Source organism: Triticum aestivum, chromosome 1B (assembly GCF_018294505.1).
Source record: "Triticum aestivum cultivar Chinese Spring chromosome 1B, IWGSC CS RefSeq v2.1, whole genome shotgun sequence".
NCBI lineage: Eukaryota > Viridiplantae > Streptophyta > Magnoliopsida > Poales > Poaceae > Triticum > Triticum aestivum.
Genome location: NC_057795.1, coordinates 18,348,334 through 18,367,786, shown reverse-complemented (window position 1 = coordinate 18,367,786; position 19,453 = coordinate 18,348,334). Strand labels below are relative to the sequence as shown.

The window sequence follows — 19,453 nt, the reverse complement described above, 5'->3', positions numbered from 1 at the left end:
GTTTCCTATCAATACAATTATAGCATGGATAATAAACGATTATCATGAACAAGGAAATATAATAATAACCAATTTATTATTGCCTCTAGGGCATATTTCCAACACTAGATGCCATGTTTTGTTTTTCCGGAGCGCCATGTACTCTTCTTCCATAGCTTTCTTCTAGCGTGTGGACAGCTATGGACAGGACAAGACGAATAGTAGCAGCTTTTACAACAGGACTAAACGTATCTTCATAGTCTATGCCATACCGTTGTTTAAAGCCTTTTGCAACAAGTCTTGCTTTGTAGCGATCAATGGTTCCATCAGATTTTCTTTTAATCCTGAATACCCAATTGTAGTCAATGAGATTTTTACCTTGCCGTGGTGGAACTAGATGCCATGTTTTGTTTTTCCGGAGCGCCATGTACTCTTCTTCCATAGCTTTCTTCCAGCGTGTGTCGTTTAGCGCCTCTTTTAGAGTGCCAGGTTCACCTGTAGAACATATTAACCCAAACTTGGTTTTATAATTAGTTCGCTGAATTACCCTTTGTTGGAGACGTGTACGCGGCATTGCTGCGGATGATGGAGCAGAAGTATCTGCTGCAGAGGATCCTGGGAAACCTCCATGCACAGCCGCCGGATCTTCTGTGCCAATTTCTGCAGTTACATCTGTTCCCCGCGGCGCAGAAGATCCTGAGCCCCGAGCCCCATCATTGCCTGATGATAGCATTGATCCTCTCGGATCCGCTCCGTGTCTCGAGCCTGTCACGGGCCCGACGGGATCTGCACCAGATCCTGGTCCGGTTGGCGCCTCCGAGTCCGTGCCTGTCGGCTGACTCCCTCGACGCGTATACACACGCGGTGGGTCACCGAGCCGAGCACCCGACCGACGCCTGGTGGAGGGAGATTGGCGTGGCTCGGTAGCTGCGCCTGGTCGAGCCGCATCCCGTCGCGTGGCGGACGAACCCGGCGCCATCTCTGGCCCCGCTGCTGCGGATCCCGGTGCCGCGGATCCCGGCGCTGATTCGCTGCTGGGTGTCAGGTGCAGCGATCCCGAGGAGGATATGTCCCCTGGTCGCGGACACATGAAATGAGTCCCTGCAGACCTGATTTCTTGATGGTTTTGCTCGCAATTTTCTCCGTTTTCTTTGCTGTTTCCTTCGCCATCATCACAAAGCTCACCCACGGGATTAGTAGAATGAGGGTTAGTCAGCAGTTGATCATCAGAATAAGCACCCCCTTGATCAAGGTTGAGGAGATGAGGAGGCAAGAATAGGATTTCTTGCCGAAGCAGTGCACCAGCATTTGGGTGAAGATCTGCAAAAGGAAACTTGGTTTCATCAAAGATAACGTCACACGAGATATAGACACGGCCGGTGGCCACATCAAGACATTTGACTCCTTTGTGTAGCGGACTATAACCAAGGAAAACACATTGTTTTGAACGAAACATAAGTTTACGTTGGTTGTATGGCGTAAGGTTTGGCCAACAAGCACACCCAAACGCACGAAGTGTGGTGTAGTCGGGTTTGGTGTGAAGAAGTCGTTCTACCGGGGTTTCATTATGAATAACACGACTAGGTAGCATGTTGATGAGGTGAACGGCAGTGAGAAAAGCTTCATCCCAAAATTTGAGTGGCATGGAAGCTTTGGCTAGAAGGGCAAGGCCAACTTCTACTATGTGCCTATGTTTACGCTCAGCTGAACCATTTGTTGGTGAGCGTGGGGACATGACACGTGATGAGAAATACCAATCTTTTGGAAAAAAGAGTTAAGTTTCTCGTACTCGCCTCCCCAATCAGATTGGAGGGCAATGATTTTGCTATTGAATTTTTGTTCAACGAGTGCTTGAAAGTTGTGAAAAACTTGGAAAACATCGGATTTTTTATTAAGAAGATAAATCCAAGAATATTTGATGTAATCATCAATGAAGCTCACGTAGTAGGTGTGTCTACCAACAGAACTTGGGGCAGGACCCCAGAAAATAAGTTGCAATGGTTTGGTAGAAACACTAGTGGAGATTGGATACAGCAATTGATGGCTTTTAGCCTTTTGACATGAATCACAAATTGTTTCAATGCTATGCTCACCAACATACGGGAGCTTATTTTTCCTAAGCACTCGTTTAACTAAAGAAAAAGATGCATGCCCTAAGCGATCATGCCACCGAGACGAAGATAATTTGGTGACACCACATGCTTGTTTATTGGATCTCCTAAGAGCTTGGGAATCAACGGGTAGAGCCCTCGAACACATCTACCTCGATAGAGAGTTTTCTTCGTGGCCTGGTCCTTGATCAAAAAGAAATAGGGGCGAAACTCAAGGTAGACATGATTATCAAGTGCAATGCGATGGACAGATAGGAGATTCATAGAGGCACTAGGGACATGCAAAAATTTTCTAAGATGTAATTTGCGATGAGGGGTTTTTATAACTGAATGACCAACATGCCGAATCCTCATACCTCTCTGTTTGCGGTGTGGATTTGCTCCTGGCCATGGTACTTATCCCTCATAGTGACCTTCTCCAGCTCGCCAGTGATGTGGTTTGTGGCGCCGCTATCGACGTACCAGTTGGTGTCGACTCCATAGGACCCCTCTGCTGCCCTGGCAACCTTTTCATCCTGAGAGGACGCATCATCATCTTCTTCGAACCTGTACCAGCAGTCCTTGGCGGAGTGACCTAGTTTGCCACAAATCCGGCACTTGATCGCATCAGGACGGGAGTTTTTGTTGTTGGAGGAGTTGCGGCGACCCCTATTGTTGGAGGAGGAGGGTCGCCCGCCGCCGCCGCTGCTGCGAGGGTTGTTGTTGCCGTGGTTGCCGCCGCCGTTTTTGCCCTTGTTCCGTGGTGGTCCACGGAACCGCGAGGATCCGCCACCGTGGCCGCGGGCAGCGGCGTTGGCGGAGCTTTTGAAGCCACCGCCGGAGTTGGAGTAGAGGGCCGCCCTCTGATCAAAATTGCTCATCATAGCAAAGATCTCATCGAGGGAGGCAGGAACGGTGCGGGCGTCGAGGGCGGACACCAGCGGCTGGTACTCCATCTCCAGTCCAGCAAGGATGTAGGAGCCCAACTCGTCATCTTGCAGGGGTTTCCCTGTCGCGGCGAGCTCGTTAGCCAATGCGCGCATGTGCTCAAAGTACTGCACGACCGTCTGCTGCCCCTTCTGCGTGTTCGCCAGTGCTATGCGCACGTTGTTGACGCGGGCCACAGACTACGAGGCGAACATGTTTGCCAGCGCAGCCCATAGCTCATGGGCATGGGAGATAGAAGTGACCTGCACAAGCACCTCTTTTGACAGATTGTTAAGCAAGTAACCAAGTACCTGCTGATCCTCCCTAACCCAGATCGCATGGAGTGGGTTCAACGATGTTTCTTTCCTTCCCGTCCTTGTCCTTGGTGGTGATCACCCGGACAGGCTCCAGCACGGTTCCATCGACATAGCCGAAGAACCCTGCACCTCGAAGTTGGGGGGTGATCTGGGCACGCCAGAGCACGTAGTTTCCCCGGGTGAGTTTCTCCGTGATTTGGCCGGTGAGGCTGCTCTGAGAAGCGCTGGAGGAGGACATGGTGGAGCGTTTTTATGGATGAAAAAATCTAGACGTAATGGAAGAGACCTGCTCTGATTACCATGTGACACTTGCGGTAAGCGTCGTGCCATGATCGTGGCCGCGCCTTGTTATACAGGCAGGGGCTTATCCCTGATATGCATACAGGTTGTTGGAGTTACATCTTGGAGGAGAAGAAAGATATGCACAAGATAATGACTACCTAACAACCTATTACATATGCGGCCAGCCTATACAAGATAATATCTAAACCTCCTCAGCTAACGTGACAGAAGTTCGTTTAACAGTAATAAGTTTTTCTTATGAAGAACACGTGCAACTTAGTTTGATGTGCTAGATGTAAACATAAGACTATAAGACTGGGAGAAGGAAAGAAGTGCATGTTCTTTTCACAAAGCTGCATTGTTAAATGCAATATGCTTGCCGGTAACTATAAGACTCTGGAAAAGATAAGAAGTGCCTGTTCTTTTCACAAAGTTGCGCTGCCAAATGCAGATGAATGCTCTTTTGTCTCATTGATAAGCATAGGATTAAAAAGCAAATGTAGTGATCATTCTTTTCACAAAGCTGCCAACACGTAAAATGACTACCGGTTCATCTTCACAGAAAAAGAAATTATTTACCTTCAAAACTGAAGATTTTCTCTGGCTCTATGTTTCCATGTATTTCAAGACTTGGAAGATAAAAGAATACCATATATGTGGATTTTTTGTTCTCCTACATACCAATCCGGTCAACAGGTCACGAAACAGAGGGGAAACCTTGCCAGGCAGGCAGACACATAGCAATAACCAACCGTTGTCACAGTAAACTCGTCATCTTTTCTAAATGGTACTTCTGTTATCAGTTCAGGTTCAATGCCGCTGTTTAAGAGTATATTGGATCTCGCTGTGGTTCAATGCGTCGTTTGTTTGATCCACTCTTCATGGGCTGTGGTGTGCGGTCTATGCTGATGCTTCGGTCGGCGTGATATTTCTTCAGAGCTGCTTCTCTGCTGATATTTCTTCAGAGCTGCTTCTATGCCTCGATCGCTTTTCGCGGCCAGTCAGCAAAATCCGATCATGACTGTGGGTATTTCAGACCACACTGGGGATGTTTTGTTTTTTCCACATGTGACGTGCGATTTTTGTCGATTAGGATTTACAAAAGTTTCTTGATGGGGAAGGTCATTTTTAAGCATTGTTATCGTTCTTGTAATCAAGCAGCTCATGCGCTAGCTAATTTTTGTTTCTGTAATAAATCTTCTTTCAGTTGGTTGGACGAGCCTTCTGACTGTGTTGTCAGTAAGCTCGTAGACGATGTAAACTTTGTTTAATTTTAATAAAGCTAGTTATGATGGCCTTCCCTCAAAAAAAAAGTTTCTAATGAAAATTGGCAAGACTGAAGAAAAGCCATATAATGATTTTCAGCTGTCAGGAACGAGGGCGATGTTGGTTCAGAATTGTATTGCTTACTTAGGGGCCCGAAAATCACAATTATACATGGGTCACATGTGTTGGCAGGGCTTCGATCTTCATTTTCACTAACAAAAATACTAGCACTGGTGAGCACTGATATAAGTAGGAAAAATTAAAAGAGAAAACGTCGACAGCAGGGATCGAACCTGCGCGGGCGAAGCCCAACAGATTTCAAGTCTGTCTCCTTAACCACTCGGACATATCGAAGCCCCAACAGAATACATTCCTCCAAGCAAATGGTCATGCTGGTCCCTTTACTATTAGCGGTATGATGATAAAATTGACCTACTTACGTGCAAGTGAATACATTAATGTTTCCTCAAAAAAGAAGAATACATTAATGCTGCAGTAACAAATCCCTGGCTCATTGCAACAGAGGGTGTGTAAATATCAATGTTTAAACGTCAATATATATATTTGTTCCGTCACTTCATTAGAAGAACTGGGTACGCGGTTTTATATGATTTCTAGTCCAAAATGTAGTTCATTCCATTTCTTGGGCTGATGAGCTACCGAGGACTCTTCCTAGAACCAGCATATATACCAAGTAAAAGTTGAGAAATTATAACTGTTTAACCATGATATATAATTTGTGGAATATACATTTACAAAAGGTGCGCATGAAGATTCATTCCCCTAATTAAATAGCTCCATTATTCACTGGATGATCCAATGTCGGAAGCATGGGCTGGAGGACGTTTTGGCTGCTCACATCGGACGGGAAATGCAAAGATCAGATATACTATTAAACAGAGGCATTGAACTTGAACTCATAACAGAATCACTTCCTGTTCGTTACGATCCCTCTAAATACAAAAACGGTTGAGATCGTCCCGTATCCCTTTATAAAAAATAGCACTGATCGTCCTTTCAAAAAACGCGTGGCGCGACCCGTGTGGTGTCGGTCAAGGCGGCAGTTCCCGAGACATGATTGTACGCTGGGCGCGTGACACACGAGGAAACATACTGATAGGCTCGACATGATTTCGCGATGGATAACACGTACGGCTGCTACAGTACACGGCAGCATGCCACGCGACTCACGGCTCGATCGACTAGTAGATAGGTACTCAAGGTCAAGGAACCACGTGCAGATCAGTGTAAGGAAGCCTGGCCTACCACACACTTCCTCTTTCCTAAAATAAGCGTCTCAGCTTTATACTCCCTTCGTTCGGAAATACTTATCATCAAAATGAATAAAAGAAGATGCATTTAGACATATTTTAATTTTAGATACATCCCATTTTATTCATTTTGGTGACAAGTATTTTCGAACGGAGGAAGTACTAGCTATGATACACTTGTTTTAGGACAGATGAAGTACTATTCAATCACGGATACTTTTGTACGACTAGGTCATCAGTTCTCGTGTCACTTCAAATGGGGGACAAAGGAAAAGGAAATCATTCAAAGTCCTGCTTCATGTATTAATTATTCTACTAGTATACTAGTACATAAGAAAACTAAAGGAAGTCCCAGATATTCAACTCGTTGACTAGACTCATATGCATCCGGTGAACAGTAATTTTTTTTAAAAAAATGGTAAGTTCCAATGCGGGGGTGTTCATGCCAAATTTCAGCTTGTTCAAATATCTGAGGAGTTCATGGCAAAGAGGACAAAATCGATCAAAACAGTACGTGAACATTTTTTTTACAACCCCAAAATTTGTCTTTTTTGTTGCGAGCTACTTAAATGTCCGAACTACACAAAATTTGGCACGGATTTCACACACATGAGCATCTAGCATCGCAAATCGGTTCGGATTTTTTAAAATCTTGTACTATTATTAATGAATTTACTGTTCACCTCTGGTGTAGATGCACCTGAGAGCCAAAACGCCATGTCCATCCCACACAAACACAATATAAAGTTTAGTACTCCCTCCGTTCGAAAAATCTTATCCCAAGCTTGTCTTTTAAATAGATGTACCTAGCACTAACTTGTTGCAGTAACAAATCCTTGGCTCGTTGCAACAGAGGGTTTGTAAATATCAATGTTTAAACGTCAATATATATGTGTTCTGTCACCTCATTAGAAGAACTGGGTACGCAGTTTTATATGATATCTAGCTCCAACATGCAGTTCAAACGATTTCTCGGGCTGATGAGCTACCGAGGACTCTTCCTAGAACCGGTATATGTACCAAGTAAAAGTTGAGAAACTTTAACTTGACTAAAATGTAGTTTAACCATGATATATAATTTGTGGAATATACATTTACAAAAGGTGTGCATGAACATTCAATCCCCTAATTAAATAGCTCCATTTCACTGGATGATCCAACGTCGGAAGCACTGGCATTGAAGCATGGGCTGGAGCACGTTTCGGCTGCTCACATCGGACGGGAAAAAGCAAAGATCAGATATACTGTTAAACAGAGGCACCGAACCTGAACTCATATCAGAATCACTTCTTGTTCGTTACGATCCCTCTAAATACAAGAACGGCTGAGATCATTCTATACCCCTTTATAAAAAATAGCATGATCGTCGTTTCATAAAAACACGTCGCGCGACCCGTGTGATGTCGGTCAAGGCGACTGTTCCCGAGACATGATTGTACGCTGGGCACGTGATACACGAGGAAACATACTGATAGGGATTTCGTGATGGATAACACGTACGGCTGCTACAGTATACGGCAGCATGCCACGCGATTCACGGCTCGATCAACTAGTAGATAGGTAATCAAGGTCAAGGAACCAGGTGCAGACCAGTGTAAGGAAGCCTGGCCTACCACACACTCTCTCTCTTAAAATAAGCGTCTCAGCTTTATACTAGCTATGATACACTTGTTTTAGGACAGATGAAGTAATATTCAATCACGGATACTTTTGTACGACCAGGTCATCAGTTCTCGTGTCACTTCAAATGGGGAACAAAAGAAAAGAAAATCATTCAAAGTCCTGATTCATGTAATTAATTATTCTACTAGTATACTGTATAGAAAAACTGAAGGAAGATCGAGATATTCAATTCGTTGCCTAGACTCATCTGCATCCTAAATTCAAAAGAAACAATTTTTTGGTAAGTTCCAATGCGGGGGTGTTCCTGCCAAATTTCAGCTTGTGCAAATATTTGAGGAGTTCATGACAAAGAAGACAAAATCGATCAAAACAGTACGTGAACATTTTTTTTACAACCCTAAAATTTGTCTTTTTTGTTGAGAGCTACTGAAATGTCCGAAATACACAAAATTTGGCACGGATTTCACACACATGAGCATCTAGCATCGCAAAATGGTTCGGATTTTTATAAATCTTGTACTCCCTCCGTAAAGAAATATAGGAGTGTTTAGATCACTAAAATAGTGATCTAAACGCTCTTATATTTGTTTACAGAGGGAGTACTATTTTAAACGAATTTACTGTTCACCTCTGGTGCAGATGCACCCGAGAGCCAAAACGCCACGTCCGTCCCACACAAACACAATATAAAGTTTAGTATTCCCTCCGTCCGAAAAATCTTGTCCGAAGCTTGTCTTTCAAATAGATGTATCTAGCACTAACTTGTTGCTAAATACATCAATTTGAGGGACAAACTTTTTCGGACGGAGGGAGTATGTAGCACTCCTTGAGACAACTAACGCCATCGCTTAACCGACACCCAACAGAACAGGGGGAAAACATAGCCTTTTTAGAGTATTTTCGAAGATTTGCATCTAACTTTTTTCTTCTCTCTCTAGTCCTTTGACAAATTAAAATGCAATACATATAGGTTCATAAACCAAAGCAACTTCATCACAATCTAGATGTTTAGAGTGAGTCATCCAAGAAGAACCCTAGACAATCTCACATTAAATGTTGGTTGATACTACCATGAGACATGCTTTGCTCAAAACCAAAAAGGAGGGGGAACCATGATACCCATCCATTGTACATATAAAGTTAGTGAAAAATATAGAATTCTCCTAGAAACCAAGTGTTGGTAGCGCCACTACCACATCATCTTTGACAAACTAGTGGCATAGGTTGCCACATAAGGTACTACCACCATCATGGGATTACCATCAAACTCCACACTTAAACGTTTTGCGGGTGAAAAAAAATTTGGCCTGCTTGAAAGATTATATAGCAGCTCTTAATATTAGTTTAAAAAGTAGGCCTGCAATAGTGTTTTCCTACAAAGCAAAGATCGGAAAAGAGCCCCAGGAAAATTACTCTCACAACTTCGCAAATTACTTTGGACTGGACAATAGATCATTTGAGCCAAAGTGTAGAGAATGGACCATAACAAAAACAGAATCACCACTTATTTTAAATCGAACTCTAAGGACATCCGAAGTGGACAATCTTAAAACCAATACCCATCGACCATGTAGAGCCCTCGGACGGGATGCAGAAGCCTCGGAGCAGCGAGGTAGAACCCTCAGGTGCGAAGCGGAACCCTTAGAGCGGTGAGGTAGATCCCTCGAAGTCGTCTCAAATTAGGCATATGCTTGAGGGTATGACTCGTAACTCCACCAAAAATCTCTTCAACCGGAGGTTCGTTGATTGGCTGCCCGGAGGTTAAGATGATCTTGGCTCGAATTTGTTCCACGCAGATCATGTTCAACGGAATCGGCGGAGCCTCGATCGATCACGACCTCAGCTACAAGATGTTTTTGAGCATGTCTGCCCCAAGCTAGTGCGCTAGACTTGTGTTTTGTGCGAGAAACTGGCGACTCGGCATCACTCATGGTTATCATCACTCGGACTCACCAGGCCAGCGGTCCATCGCACTGGATTCCTACAGCGTGTAAAATCACATAGTATTCACATCCTTTTTTGAAAGCCTGAAATACAATTTCTAAAAGTTAGAAAACAGAAAAAAAATCCAAAAAAGAAAACACGTGGAAGGGAGAGCTTTTCCAAAACAGCTTGTCCTAGTTAAACCCGTGCAAACGCCGGGTTGGGCTAGGTTTCAGGCCAGGCTTGTAAAAACCTGACCTTCCTTTCTCAAGCCCGGGCCCGACCCGAAGCCCAAAATATACTTTGTTTTCAAGCCCGAGTCCGGCTCAAAATCAAGCCCGGAGCATGAAAGGCCGATTCAAACGCTGTTTTCTAGTGTACACACATGCAAGGCTGACCCAAAGCCCGGAATGCCGCCCCAAAATACAGAAAACAACAAGCCCAAGCCCTGCCCGAACTACCTTCCTGGCTGCAAAACAAGGCCCAAGCCCGGCCTGGGTTTTTCGGGCCAGGCTGTCCATGCCCAGGTCTAAATCTAATGCTTGTGTGCGACAAAGATTGAACACTGTTAGAATAAATCCGAGGCATACCGTTGATCATCCGAGGACCAAGCAATCACACGAGGCACGACACCGAGATTTGTTAACGAGGTTCACCGATATGGCTACATCCCCGGGGCCTGACTACGGGCGCTCCTCCCCGTGACACCGTCACAATACCGCACACCGGCCACCCGGGCGCCGGCACACGCCGCCGGCTCCCCCTTGTGCGCCTGTGCTATTATGTTGGCATAGGTTACATCGTGTGTCTACCCCTGCTATATATGAGAGGCCTAGGATACAAGTGTCCTACTAGGGCACGACTCCATATCCTATCTAAACACAATACAACTACAAGTCCAACTGTAACCTACCTCGTACACTATATTCGATACAACTTCAACAAACACCATCGTGGTAGGATGGATGCTACTATATATGCAAGCAACAGCTCTTAGCCTCATACGAGTCCCAAGAAATCTCGATCGCGAGTGAGGCAATGGGCAGCATCGAGCACATGGAAGCTCCCGGCACTGTCCTGAACTCCTGATCGTATCCCGGCGCATGGTCCGGCCGTCGAGCCGTGGCTGCACGCCGTCGGAGGTCATCCACTTAACGCCATGGGACCTCCGCCTCCTCACCATAGACCACATCCAGAAGGGCATCCTCCTGCCCAAGCCCCCCGTCGGCGGCAAGCGCCTCGTAGACGCCCTCGCGTCCTCCTTGGCGCGCGCCCTGGACCGGTACTGCCACGTTGCAGGCCGGCTCGCCGTCGAGGAGCTCGGCGACGGGACGGTCACCGTCGCTCTGCGCTGCACCGGGGAAGGCGCCGAGCTCGTCCATGCGGCGGCGCCCGGCGTGGCCGTCGCGGACCTCGTGGGCTCGGTGCACACCCCATCGCCGGTGGTCTGGGACTTGTTCTCGCTGAACGGTGTGCTTGACGCGGACGCGGCCATCGAGTCTCTCCCCGTGCTGTCTGCGCAGGTCACTGAGCTCGCCGACGGCGTCTTCGTGGCCGTGTCCATGAACCACTCCGTCGGCGACGGCACCTCCTTCTGGGAGTTCTTCAACGCATGGTCGGAGATCCACCGACACCGAGGCGACGTCAATGGCAACGGCCTAAACAAGGTGAAGATGGTCTCGACGCCCTCGCCGGTGCTCGCGAGGTGGTTCGTCGAGACGAGCCCCGTGCCGATCCCCTTGCCGTTCAGCAAGCTGCAGCACGTCCTGCGGCGGTTCGAGCTCCCGCCGGTGCGAGAAGGCTTCTTCACCTTCTCGGCCGCGAGCGTGAAGAAGCTCAAGGCGAGGGCGAACGCCGAGATGACCGGCGTGGCCACGGCGACCATCTCGTCGCTGCAGGCCCTGCTCGCGCACCTCTGGCGGGCAGTGTGCCGGGCTCGGCGCCTCGCACCGGGGCAGGAGACGTTCTACGCCGTCATCATCGGGTGCCGGGGGCGCGTGCGCGGCATCCCGCCGGGCTACGTGGGCAACGCCGTGGTGCCCGGCAGGGCGGTGTGCGCGGCCGGCGATGTCCTGGAGAAGGGGCTGGGCTGGACGGCTTGGCAGCTGAACCGCGCCGTGGCGTCGTTCGACGAGGCGGCGCTGAGGGGGTTCCTGGAACGCTGGGTCCGGGAGCCGACGTTCTCGTTCACCGGGGACCTGTCGTCGGCGGCGGCAGGGGGCGCGGGGCTGGAGACCGGGAGCTCGCCGCGGTTCGACGTGTTCGGGAACGACTTCGGGTGGGGACGGCCGGTGGGCGTGCGGAGCGGCCTCGGCGACAAGACGGACGGGAAGGCGACGGTGTTCGAGGGGCCGGAGCGGGGAGGGAGCATGTCGCTGGAGGTGTGCCTGGCGCCGGACGCGCTGGAGAGGCTGGTCGCGGACCACGAGTTCATGGACGCGGTGACCCTTCCCGCGCGCGTGTGACCCTTCCCGCGGGCGTGTGACCCTTCCAGCTGATGAGGGATTGCTCGGCTTGCGGTGTAGTGTCGCGTGCGCGTATGCATTGCCATGTCATCACGTCAAAACATCCTTTCGTGTCCTCTTTTTCTCCATGGCCATGCAACTGCACGATTTAGTCGTGGCAAGCGCCCACCACTTCTCTTTCTCTATTTTTTTCTTCAAGTTATCGCTCACTTCATTCAAATCAAATGGTATTTACTCCCTCTGTAGAAAAATATAAAAGTGTTTAGATCACTAAAGTAGTGATCTAAACGCTCTTATATTTCTTTATGGAGGGAATACATCCTTAATCTGTTCAGCTAGAAGGAAACTAGGAGGGTCTCCATGCCAGGAAATTACATCATGAGGATCATAAGAACTTCTAGCTAAGGCATGTGCCACACCATTTACTTATCTTCAACAATGTGTGAAGGATACTGATGCAAATCCGGCAGCCAATGGTCCTGCCCCGGGCCAACTGTGGTGCTACATTGTTCAACAGTGGTGAATAGTATTACTATGTCTACAGTTAACAAAGGATTTTGCTGACACACTCCGGGCCATCAGCCATGGCCCCTGTTGCCTCGGGCCTTCCAGCAATCAGCGAGGATCATTGAATATGGGCTCCAGATCTCCGTATCACCGTTATGGGCGTGTTTGGTTGCTTTCTTGCTGCGGCCTGGCTAGCTCAGTCCGGCTCAACGAAGGCTGATCGAGGAAATACAGGCAAAAAAACTAACATCTGCATATTGTTTGGTTGCTTACATCTAGTCTTTTTCTATTAGGGGAACAATTTTGGCATATCGTTTGGTTACCTGCATTGGCTCGGATCATGCAACTACACGGTGCTTGGTTATGTACACGGGATATGATTAAGAGCTAACACGTACACTTAACACACATACTGTGCCTCGTGACTACGGTGGATGGTGACCGTGGCGAACTAGTTGCTAGCGTCTCCCGTGGAGAAAGTTCGTGCGGAGGTGCGCTGAGGAAGAGGATGAGGGAGGAGAAATGCAGTGTGTGTCGGACCATGACGACTGCGGTAGACGTTGGCCATGGCTCCGTGTTCTACATGACAAGCACGGAGTCATGCACGAGCGACCCAGTCGGCGGCGCGTCAAACTAGTTGCTAGCATCGTCACCTCAGTGAATGTCCACACAGAGGAAGAGGATAGAGGAGGAGAAATGCAGTGCTCGTCAATGCAGTAGGACGAGAGAGGATGCCGAGATGACCGACGCTGGAAATGACTCCAGTGTAGTGGGACATGGGCGAGGTCAAGAGGGACGGCGCCGGCGTCGAGAGGGATGAATAGGAGGGCTCTGAGGCAGAGGACATAGCAGAAGAAATGTAGTGTGCGCGCCATGGCGGTGTCAATGCAATAGGATCATGGAGAGAAGGCCAAGATGAACGACGACAATGATGACGCCACTACAGGACGCGAGAGAGGAGATTGAGAGAAACCATGCCGGCCTAGAGGAATGATTAAGCAGTGTCTTAAATCACACCATACATATGCATACGTAATATCAGGAGGAAGATGTAGATCTTCTCGTTTACGATCGTCGAAACAGAAAACTTGCAACATGAATGTCGTGTGGAACTGCGAGATTAGGCTATTGGTCAAAGGAAATTTCTAACGGTTGATCGTGCGCGGAAAATTTGACAAAATTCATCCAAAATAGCTCCAAACGTGAACACAAAATTGAGGAGCTTACTGGAGGACGAAACTAGGAACCGATTGCAAAAATGAAACCGTAACATCGATGTGCATGCATATCGTGTAGAGCTTATCTCGAACCGAAGCACCGTTGTGTAGATTAGAAAGGAGAAGGAAGAAAGTAGATTAAGGAGGAGCTTAGTGGAGTTTGAAGAAGATAGCACGTATAAGCTGTGTACTAGCTCGCATCCCTCTAGCCTCCTCTCGTGCAACGGGCCCATTCATGTGCACTTGTTGTGGCTCAGCTCAGCCTGGCTCGCTGGAAACTTCCGATGTGAGTGTTCCCAGCGAGACAGGCCCAAAGATACTTTGAATTTCATGCTATGCAGACCCAATGGTGAACACAGGAAACTAAACAGCCAGTTTTTCCTCGTACGGGTCTGGTTGAGCTAATGCAGGCAAGCAAACACGTCCTGCTTGCTTGAACAATCTCTAGCCAATCAGGACTCCAGCGTCACATGTGAGTATAGCCTTGGGCGTTCGGTTAATATGGTTCGATAAGTATGGTTATTTGATAAATATGGTATGAAAGTTATACGGTTCGGTTTCGGTATTTACTAAAATATTTAGGTACGGTTTCGGTAAATACCACACAAACCAAAATTGACGCAAATTTTTGAATTGACCAGACGACTACACTACACGCCACATGGCAAGTCAACACATATATTTTTAGTGTAATTTACATCAAGTTAGACAGTAGCATAGCAAGTTAGCAATAGCTGAACCAACACAGGTTACTCTGTGTTTTTAATTATGTGACGTGTAGACTGTAGTGTACTTATTTGGGAAAATGTTTGTAAGTGACTGTGTCATCTTCCTTGTGTATACGAGGAAAAACAAGTAGGCAATACGCCCAGTACGGCTGTCATGCAGCGACGGTAGGCTGGTTGTAATGAGGAGTATCATATACTAGTATCATACATATGATACTAGTGTATGATACTACCTTCCTAATGCATAGTATCATAGTTTAGTATCATGTAGGAGTAGTACTTTATTTATTGTCATGCATGACACAAAGTAGCATATCATTTATTATGAGATATGATTCTACACCCTTTCTTTCTTCATTTAATGCTATGACACATCAGCAAAATTGCCTAGTTGACATGCATGATATTAGCTATGATACTACCATTATGACAAGCCGTACATTTGCACACGCAGCGACCGTAACATTAACCACTAACCATATTATTATATTATAACCGTTTATTCGGTTCGGTAACCAAATGCCCAGTGAGCTGCCAAAACGTCCGGCCATCTCCAGCCCATGCTTCAATGCCAGTGCTTCCGCCGTTGGATCAGTAAATAATGGAGCTATTTAATTAGGGGAATGAATCTTCGTGCGCACCATTTGTAAATGTATATTCCACAAATTATATATCATGGTTAAACTACATTTTAGTCAAGTTAAAGTTTCTCAACTTTTACTTGGTACATATACCGGTTCTAGGAAGAGTCCTCGGTAGCTCATCAGCCCGAGAAATCATATGAGCTACATTTTGGAGCTAGAAATCATATAAAACTGCGTGCCCAGTTCTTCTAATGAGGTGACGGAACAAATGTATGTTGACGTTTAACATTCATATTTACACACTCTCTGTTGCAATGAGCTAAGGATCTGTTGCTGCAACATTAATGTATTTTTTTTAGGAAACATTAATGTATTTACTTGCACGTAAGTAGGTCAATTTTATCATCACACTACGAATAGTAAAAGGGACCAGCATGAACATTTGCTTGGAGGAATGTATTCTTGGGATCTCCTGGGAGGAAAGAGCATATTATTAGTATATGTTGATACGCACATTTATTTATAATCCTAATGTAATTATGTGAAGAAAGCAAATGGCCTAGGTCAAGAGACATGCAACATTTTCTAGCCCATGTGAACTCACGGGATCATGACTAGTAAATTAAACTGATGATTCTAGATGTCAAGTTGAAAATTGATCCACACAATTCTGGTCACCGACGGGTACTAGTGTATAGAAAGAGACAGGAAGAAAATGAATCAAAGTAATGTCGATATGTCCGAGTGGTTAAGGAGACAGACTTGAAATCTGTTGGGCTACGCCCGCGCAGGTTCGATCCCTGCTGTCGACGTTTTTTTTGTTCCCCGATTTTTATTTTTCCTGATGTCAGTGCTCACTAGTGCTAGTATTTTGTTAGTGAAAATGAAGACCGAAGCCCGGCCAATGACTAGCAAGTCCGTGTTCCTCTCGCGATCATTCTCAACACAGGTGACGCATATATAATTCTGACTTCGGGCCCCTAAGTAAGCATTACAACTCTGAACCAACATCACCCTCGTTCCTGATCAGCTGAAACATTATATAGTTTTCTGGAGTCTCACCGATTTTCAGTAAAAACTTCTGTAAATTCCGATTGACTAAAATCGCACATCATCGAACATATAGACCTTCCTAGGCTACCCGCCTAGTGAGCGCACTTGCACGCGCGCGTGATTCTTGACCGCTGGATGGTTTCACCTATGCGCTTTTTACTATGTTGGCAGCCGCTGGGCCGTTGCTCTTTTTATACTTGCTTAGCTGCTTCAGTGCAGGATGACGAGTGGACCTTATTTATTGTGGGGCCAGCACGTCAAGTGCTTCTCCAATGAATTTACGTTAGAAAGGAATTCCGGTGGTGTAGGCAGATGAAAACCAAATGAAACCTAGCCTTCAGACCTGCGGTGAAAACTTCCCAGCCAACCCAGCCGATGCCTCCCTCCGTCGCCACCTCTCCTCGCCTCCCCCTCCACTTCTCGATCCAGCCACCCAGGCGTCGACGCCGGCGCGGGATGATAGAGAAGAGGATGACCTCAGTGGACAGACAAGGGACGACGAGGAGTGGTAGGACTGATCTGTCGGGAAAGGTGAGAGGTCGGAGACAAAAGGGGATACCGAAACAATGGCTTGGAGGTTGGACCGCTGACGAGAAGGAGGTGCTGAAGGCGGGGAGCTCAAGTTGGAGGTCGTGAGATCCCTCTTCCCATCTCTCATTCTCTCAGTTTCTTCCTCCCCAAACTCTCAACCCCTACCCGTGCTTCGCCTCTTCCTCCTTGCTGTCGCTCAACAGGAGGCGGCTCGTGTGGCTGTGAAGCGGACCAGGCCTCAGCGGGTGGGTGACGACAGCTGCAGCTGGTGTTCACGACTCTTATGACCACAAGAATCTGTAACTTGTTAGTCTTTCTTTGCAACCCCAACAAGGCCCTCATCTGCTTTGTCTACGTATATGCATGATTTTTACTAGTACAAATGCCCGTGCGTTGCACCGGGCGAAAAATAAAATATAACCTGCTCCACGTGCCACTATGCAACATTTTTAATCTAATTACACGGGGACATTATCTTCTAGTGTTTTGGCACCAATCACCCTTCTACTTCTTCCTTTATCCACTGTCCCTGCCTCTCCGGTCAAAGCACATTATCATCATCAACACGTGTCATTTGTAACCCTCCCACGCCCACGCTTTGCATTCCAAACTCGTAACCATTCCATCAGCACTTAGCCTGCTGCAGCGCGATGCCGATGGCGTGCCTGCTGCAGCGCGATGGCGGGAGCTGTCCGGGAATGGAGTTCCCGGCCGGGCCTGTGGGCACACGGGCCTGGTAGGCTCCTACTAGTGTGTCCGGTCGGCTACCGTCGTTGACGGTGGAGGTTGTGCCCTCCCGCGTGCCGATGGTGCTGCGGCCCCTAGTCCCGACTCCTATCCCTTGTTGTGCAGACCTCACCTCGTGGTGCCGTAGTGAGACGGCGTGGAGGCTTCTTGACCATGGTGGCGCAAGATGGTGGTCGGTTTGGTGGCAGGCTCTGGAGCACCCGAGGTGAAGGTTGGGATCAGGGGAAACCCCTGTCGGCCTGTCCGACACCGACGCGGCGACGCCGGTGGGTGCCGCCGGACCTTCCTGGAGGGCGTCGGGGGCGACCCTTCCTCTTGCCTCGTCGTGTACCGGAGGAAACCCTTGGCAGCAGCGTCGTCTTCGTCGCGGTCCTTCTTGGAGGTGCTGATTGGTACCGGTGCTTCGGAGCCTTGGAGCTTGGTGGGAGATTTTCGGTGGGCGCAGTGGTCGTGAAGCTTCTTTGTTTCCATCTATCCGCCGTTGTCGGCATTCTTTTCTCTTGTTGTTTCTCTTTCTTTTCTTTTGGGTGTGATTGTGCCGCTTCCGCCCCAGCACCTATCCTTGGATGTATCGGTTGGTTGCTTTGGAATACAAAGCGGGGGGAAACCCTTTTTCTTATCAGCACTCAGCATCAAGTTCCGACTACCATCGCTGACATGTATGCACCATACTCGGCACCCTTCCAATCGGCTCACTCCTTCATTTGCCATTCCCTCCTCTTTATTCTCTTCCTAATCAGATCATGTACCAGTCAAACGCTGATCGGCTCACTAAAGTTATGTAAGTCACTGGACACTTCTTTGCAAACAATTTTTTTATATTAAAAAAGAAAAGCATGAAAGTGTATACTAAGTAGTTCTATTTTCGGTTCCTGCCAGGAATTTCAGGACTTAGCTCTTGAACTTTATACAGACAGATTCTCTTGTTGCGCAGCAGAATGGTGGCTGCCATTGACACGCAAAGAAAAAACTTGAGAAGTGTAAGTGTACTGAAGCGTGGAGCACACATCGTCTTCAGTCTCAGCTGGTTGAACCTTTATTCTAGACTATCTTTTTTTTTTGGTTTTATGCCACGACGCTACTGGTCTGTGTCGTTCCGTATCTTTCGATAGTGGAACCATATCTACTCTAGGTCGTACGAAAAAAAACGCAGCATTATCAGTTTGGACTAAGATGACCAATACAAATCTTTCATGAGATCGTGTGGCGCTCAAACAAATGTACAGAGATCAGACAACAACATTGAGTACTCATACAGGCATACACCAGTCGTAACAATTAACAAATGGGAGTGCAGTGCTCCAATTCCTTACGAAGCGAAAGGCTGTAAGCTACAGAAAGTAGGCAGCGTAATTTAGTCCAAGCATCCAGAAATGAACTAAATCATTATTAGGTACATATAATGAGAAGAACAATAAAAATTGTAGCAGTTAAGCATTAACATGAGGGTTAAAAATCCAAGAACTAATAGCTCTCTTGGGCCATTGCCAGCTTATTATTTTGTTCCATAGTATTTTCAGATTTGTCGGCACGACCTTGGGCCATTATCGTACCCTGACCTTGTTGTGTTCAATGCCTACATTTAGGTTATCGTCTGAAATCTGTCAACCAACAACAAGGCTACAATTGTTATGTCAAGGTAACAATATCAGAAGGCACGTTACCTAAACTGAACATGTAAGGCTCTACATTGGGGTATCATCAATTTTCACAAGAAAACCTAGAAAGAAATAGAGTTTGTACACAGAGAAATCTGCCGAGCAATGTTCGACAGTGATCATGGCATAGTTATGAGAGTTCCAAGAGGAAACAGAGTCCAGGAATTTTGCAAGGCTCTCTGTAGTTTGAAACAGCAAAAACAAAACATATGCCTCTCATATAACTTGTTTTGTTCAATTTAAAAATGTGTCTTCAATCACGGCAATAGATAAATTGACATGGAC

The 19,453-nt window shown here is 47.0% G+C and overlaps 1 protein-coding gene, 2 non-coding genes and 1 pseudogene across 3 annotated transcripts; 2 read left to right on the top strand and 2 right to left on the bottom strand.

The window, feature by feature from the left end:
* Nucleotides 1-2,934: 2,934 nt before the first annotated feature.
* Nucleotides 2,935-3,073, bottom strand: LOC123151558 (uncharacterized; annotated as a pseudogene).
* Nucleotides 3,074-5,133: 2,060 nt separating this feature from the next.
* Nucleotides 5,134-5,215, bottom strand: TRNAS-UGA (transfer RNA serine (anticodon UGA)). Its single transcript has one exon. It is a non-coding gene; the product is annotated as a tRNA-Ser (tRNA).
* Nucleotides 5,216-10,687: 5,472 nt separating this feature from the next.
* LOC123084892 (uncharacterized acetyltransferase At3g50280) lies at nucleotides 10,688-12,707 on the top strand. Its single transcript, XM_044506425.1, has one exon. The coding sequence runs from the start codon at nucleotides 10,782-10,784 to the stop codon at nucleotides 12,141-12,143; it is 1,362 nt and encodes a 453-aa protein (XP_044362360.1). The 5' UTR covers nucleotides 10,688-10,781; the 3' UTR covers nucleotides 12,144-12,707.
* A 3,202-nt stretch (nucleotides 12,708-15,909) lies between these two features.
* Nucleotides 15,910-15,991, top strand: TRNAS-UGA (transfer RNA serine (anticodon UGA)). Its single transcript has one exon. It is a non-coding gene; the product is annotated as a tRNA-Ser (tRNA).
* Nucleotides 15,992-19,453: the final 3,462 nt, after the last annotated feature.

What these genes read in the sequence shown, in the direction of transcription:
- LOC123084892 (XM_044506425.1), top strand. Translation starts at nt 10,782, where the DNA reads ATGGTCCGGCCGTCGAGCCGTGGCTGCACGCCGTCGGAGGTCATCCAC.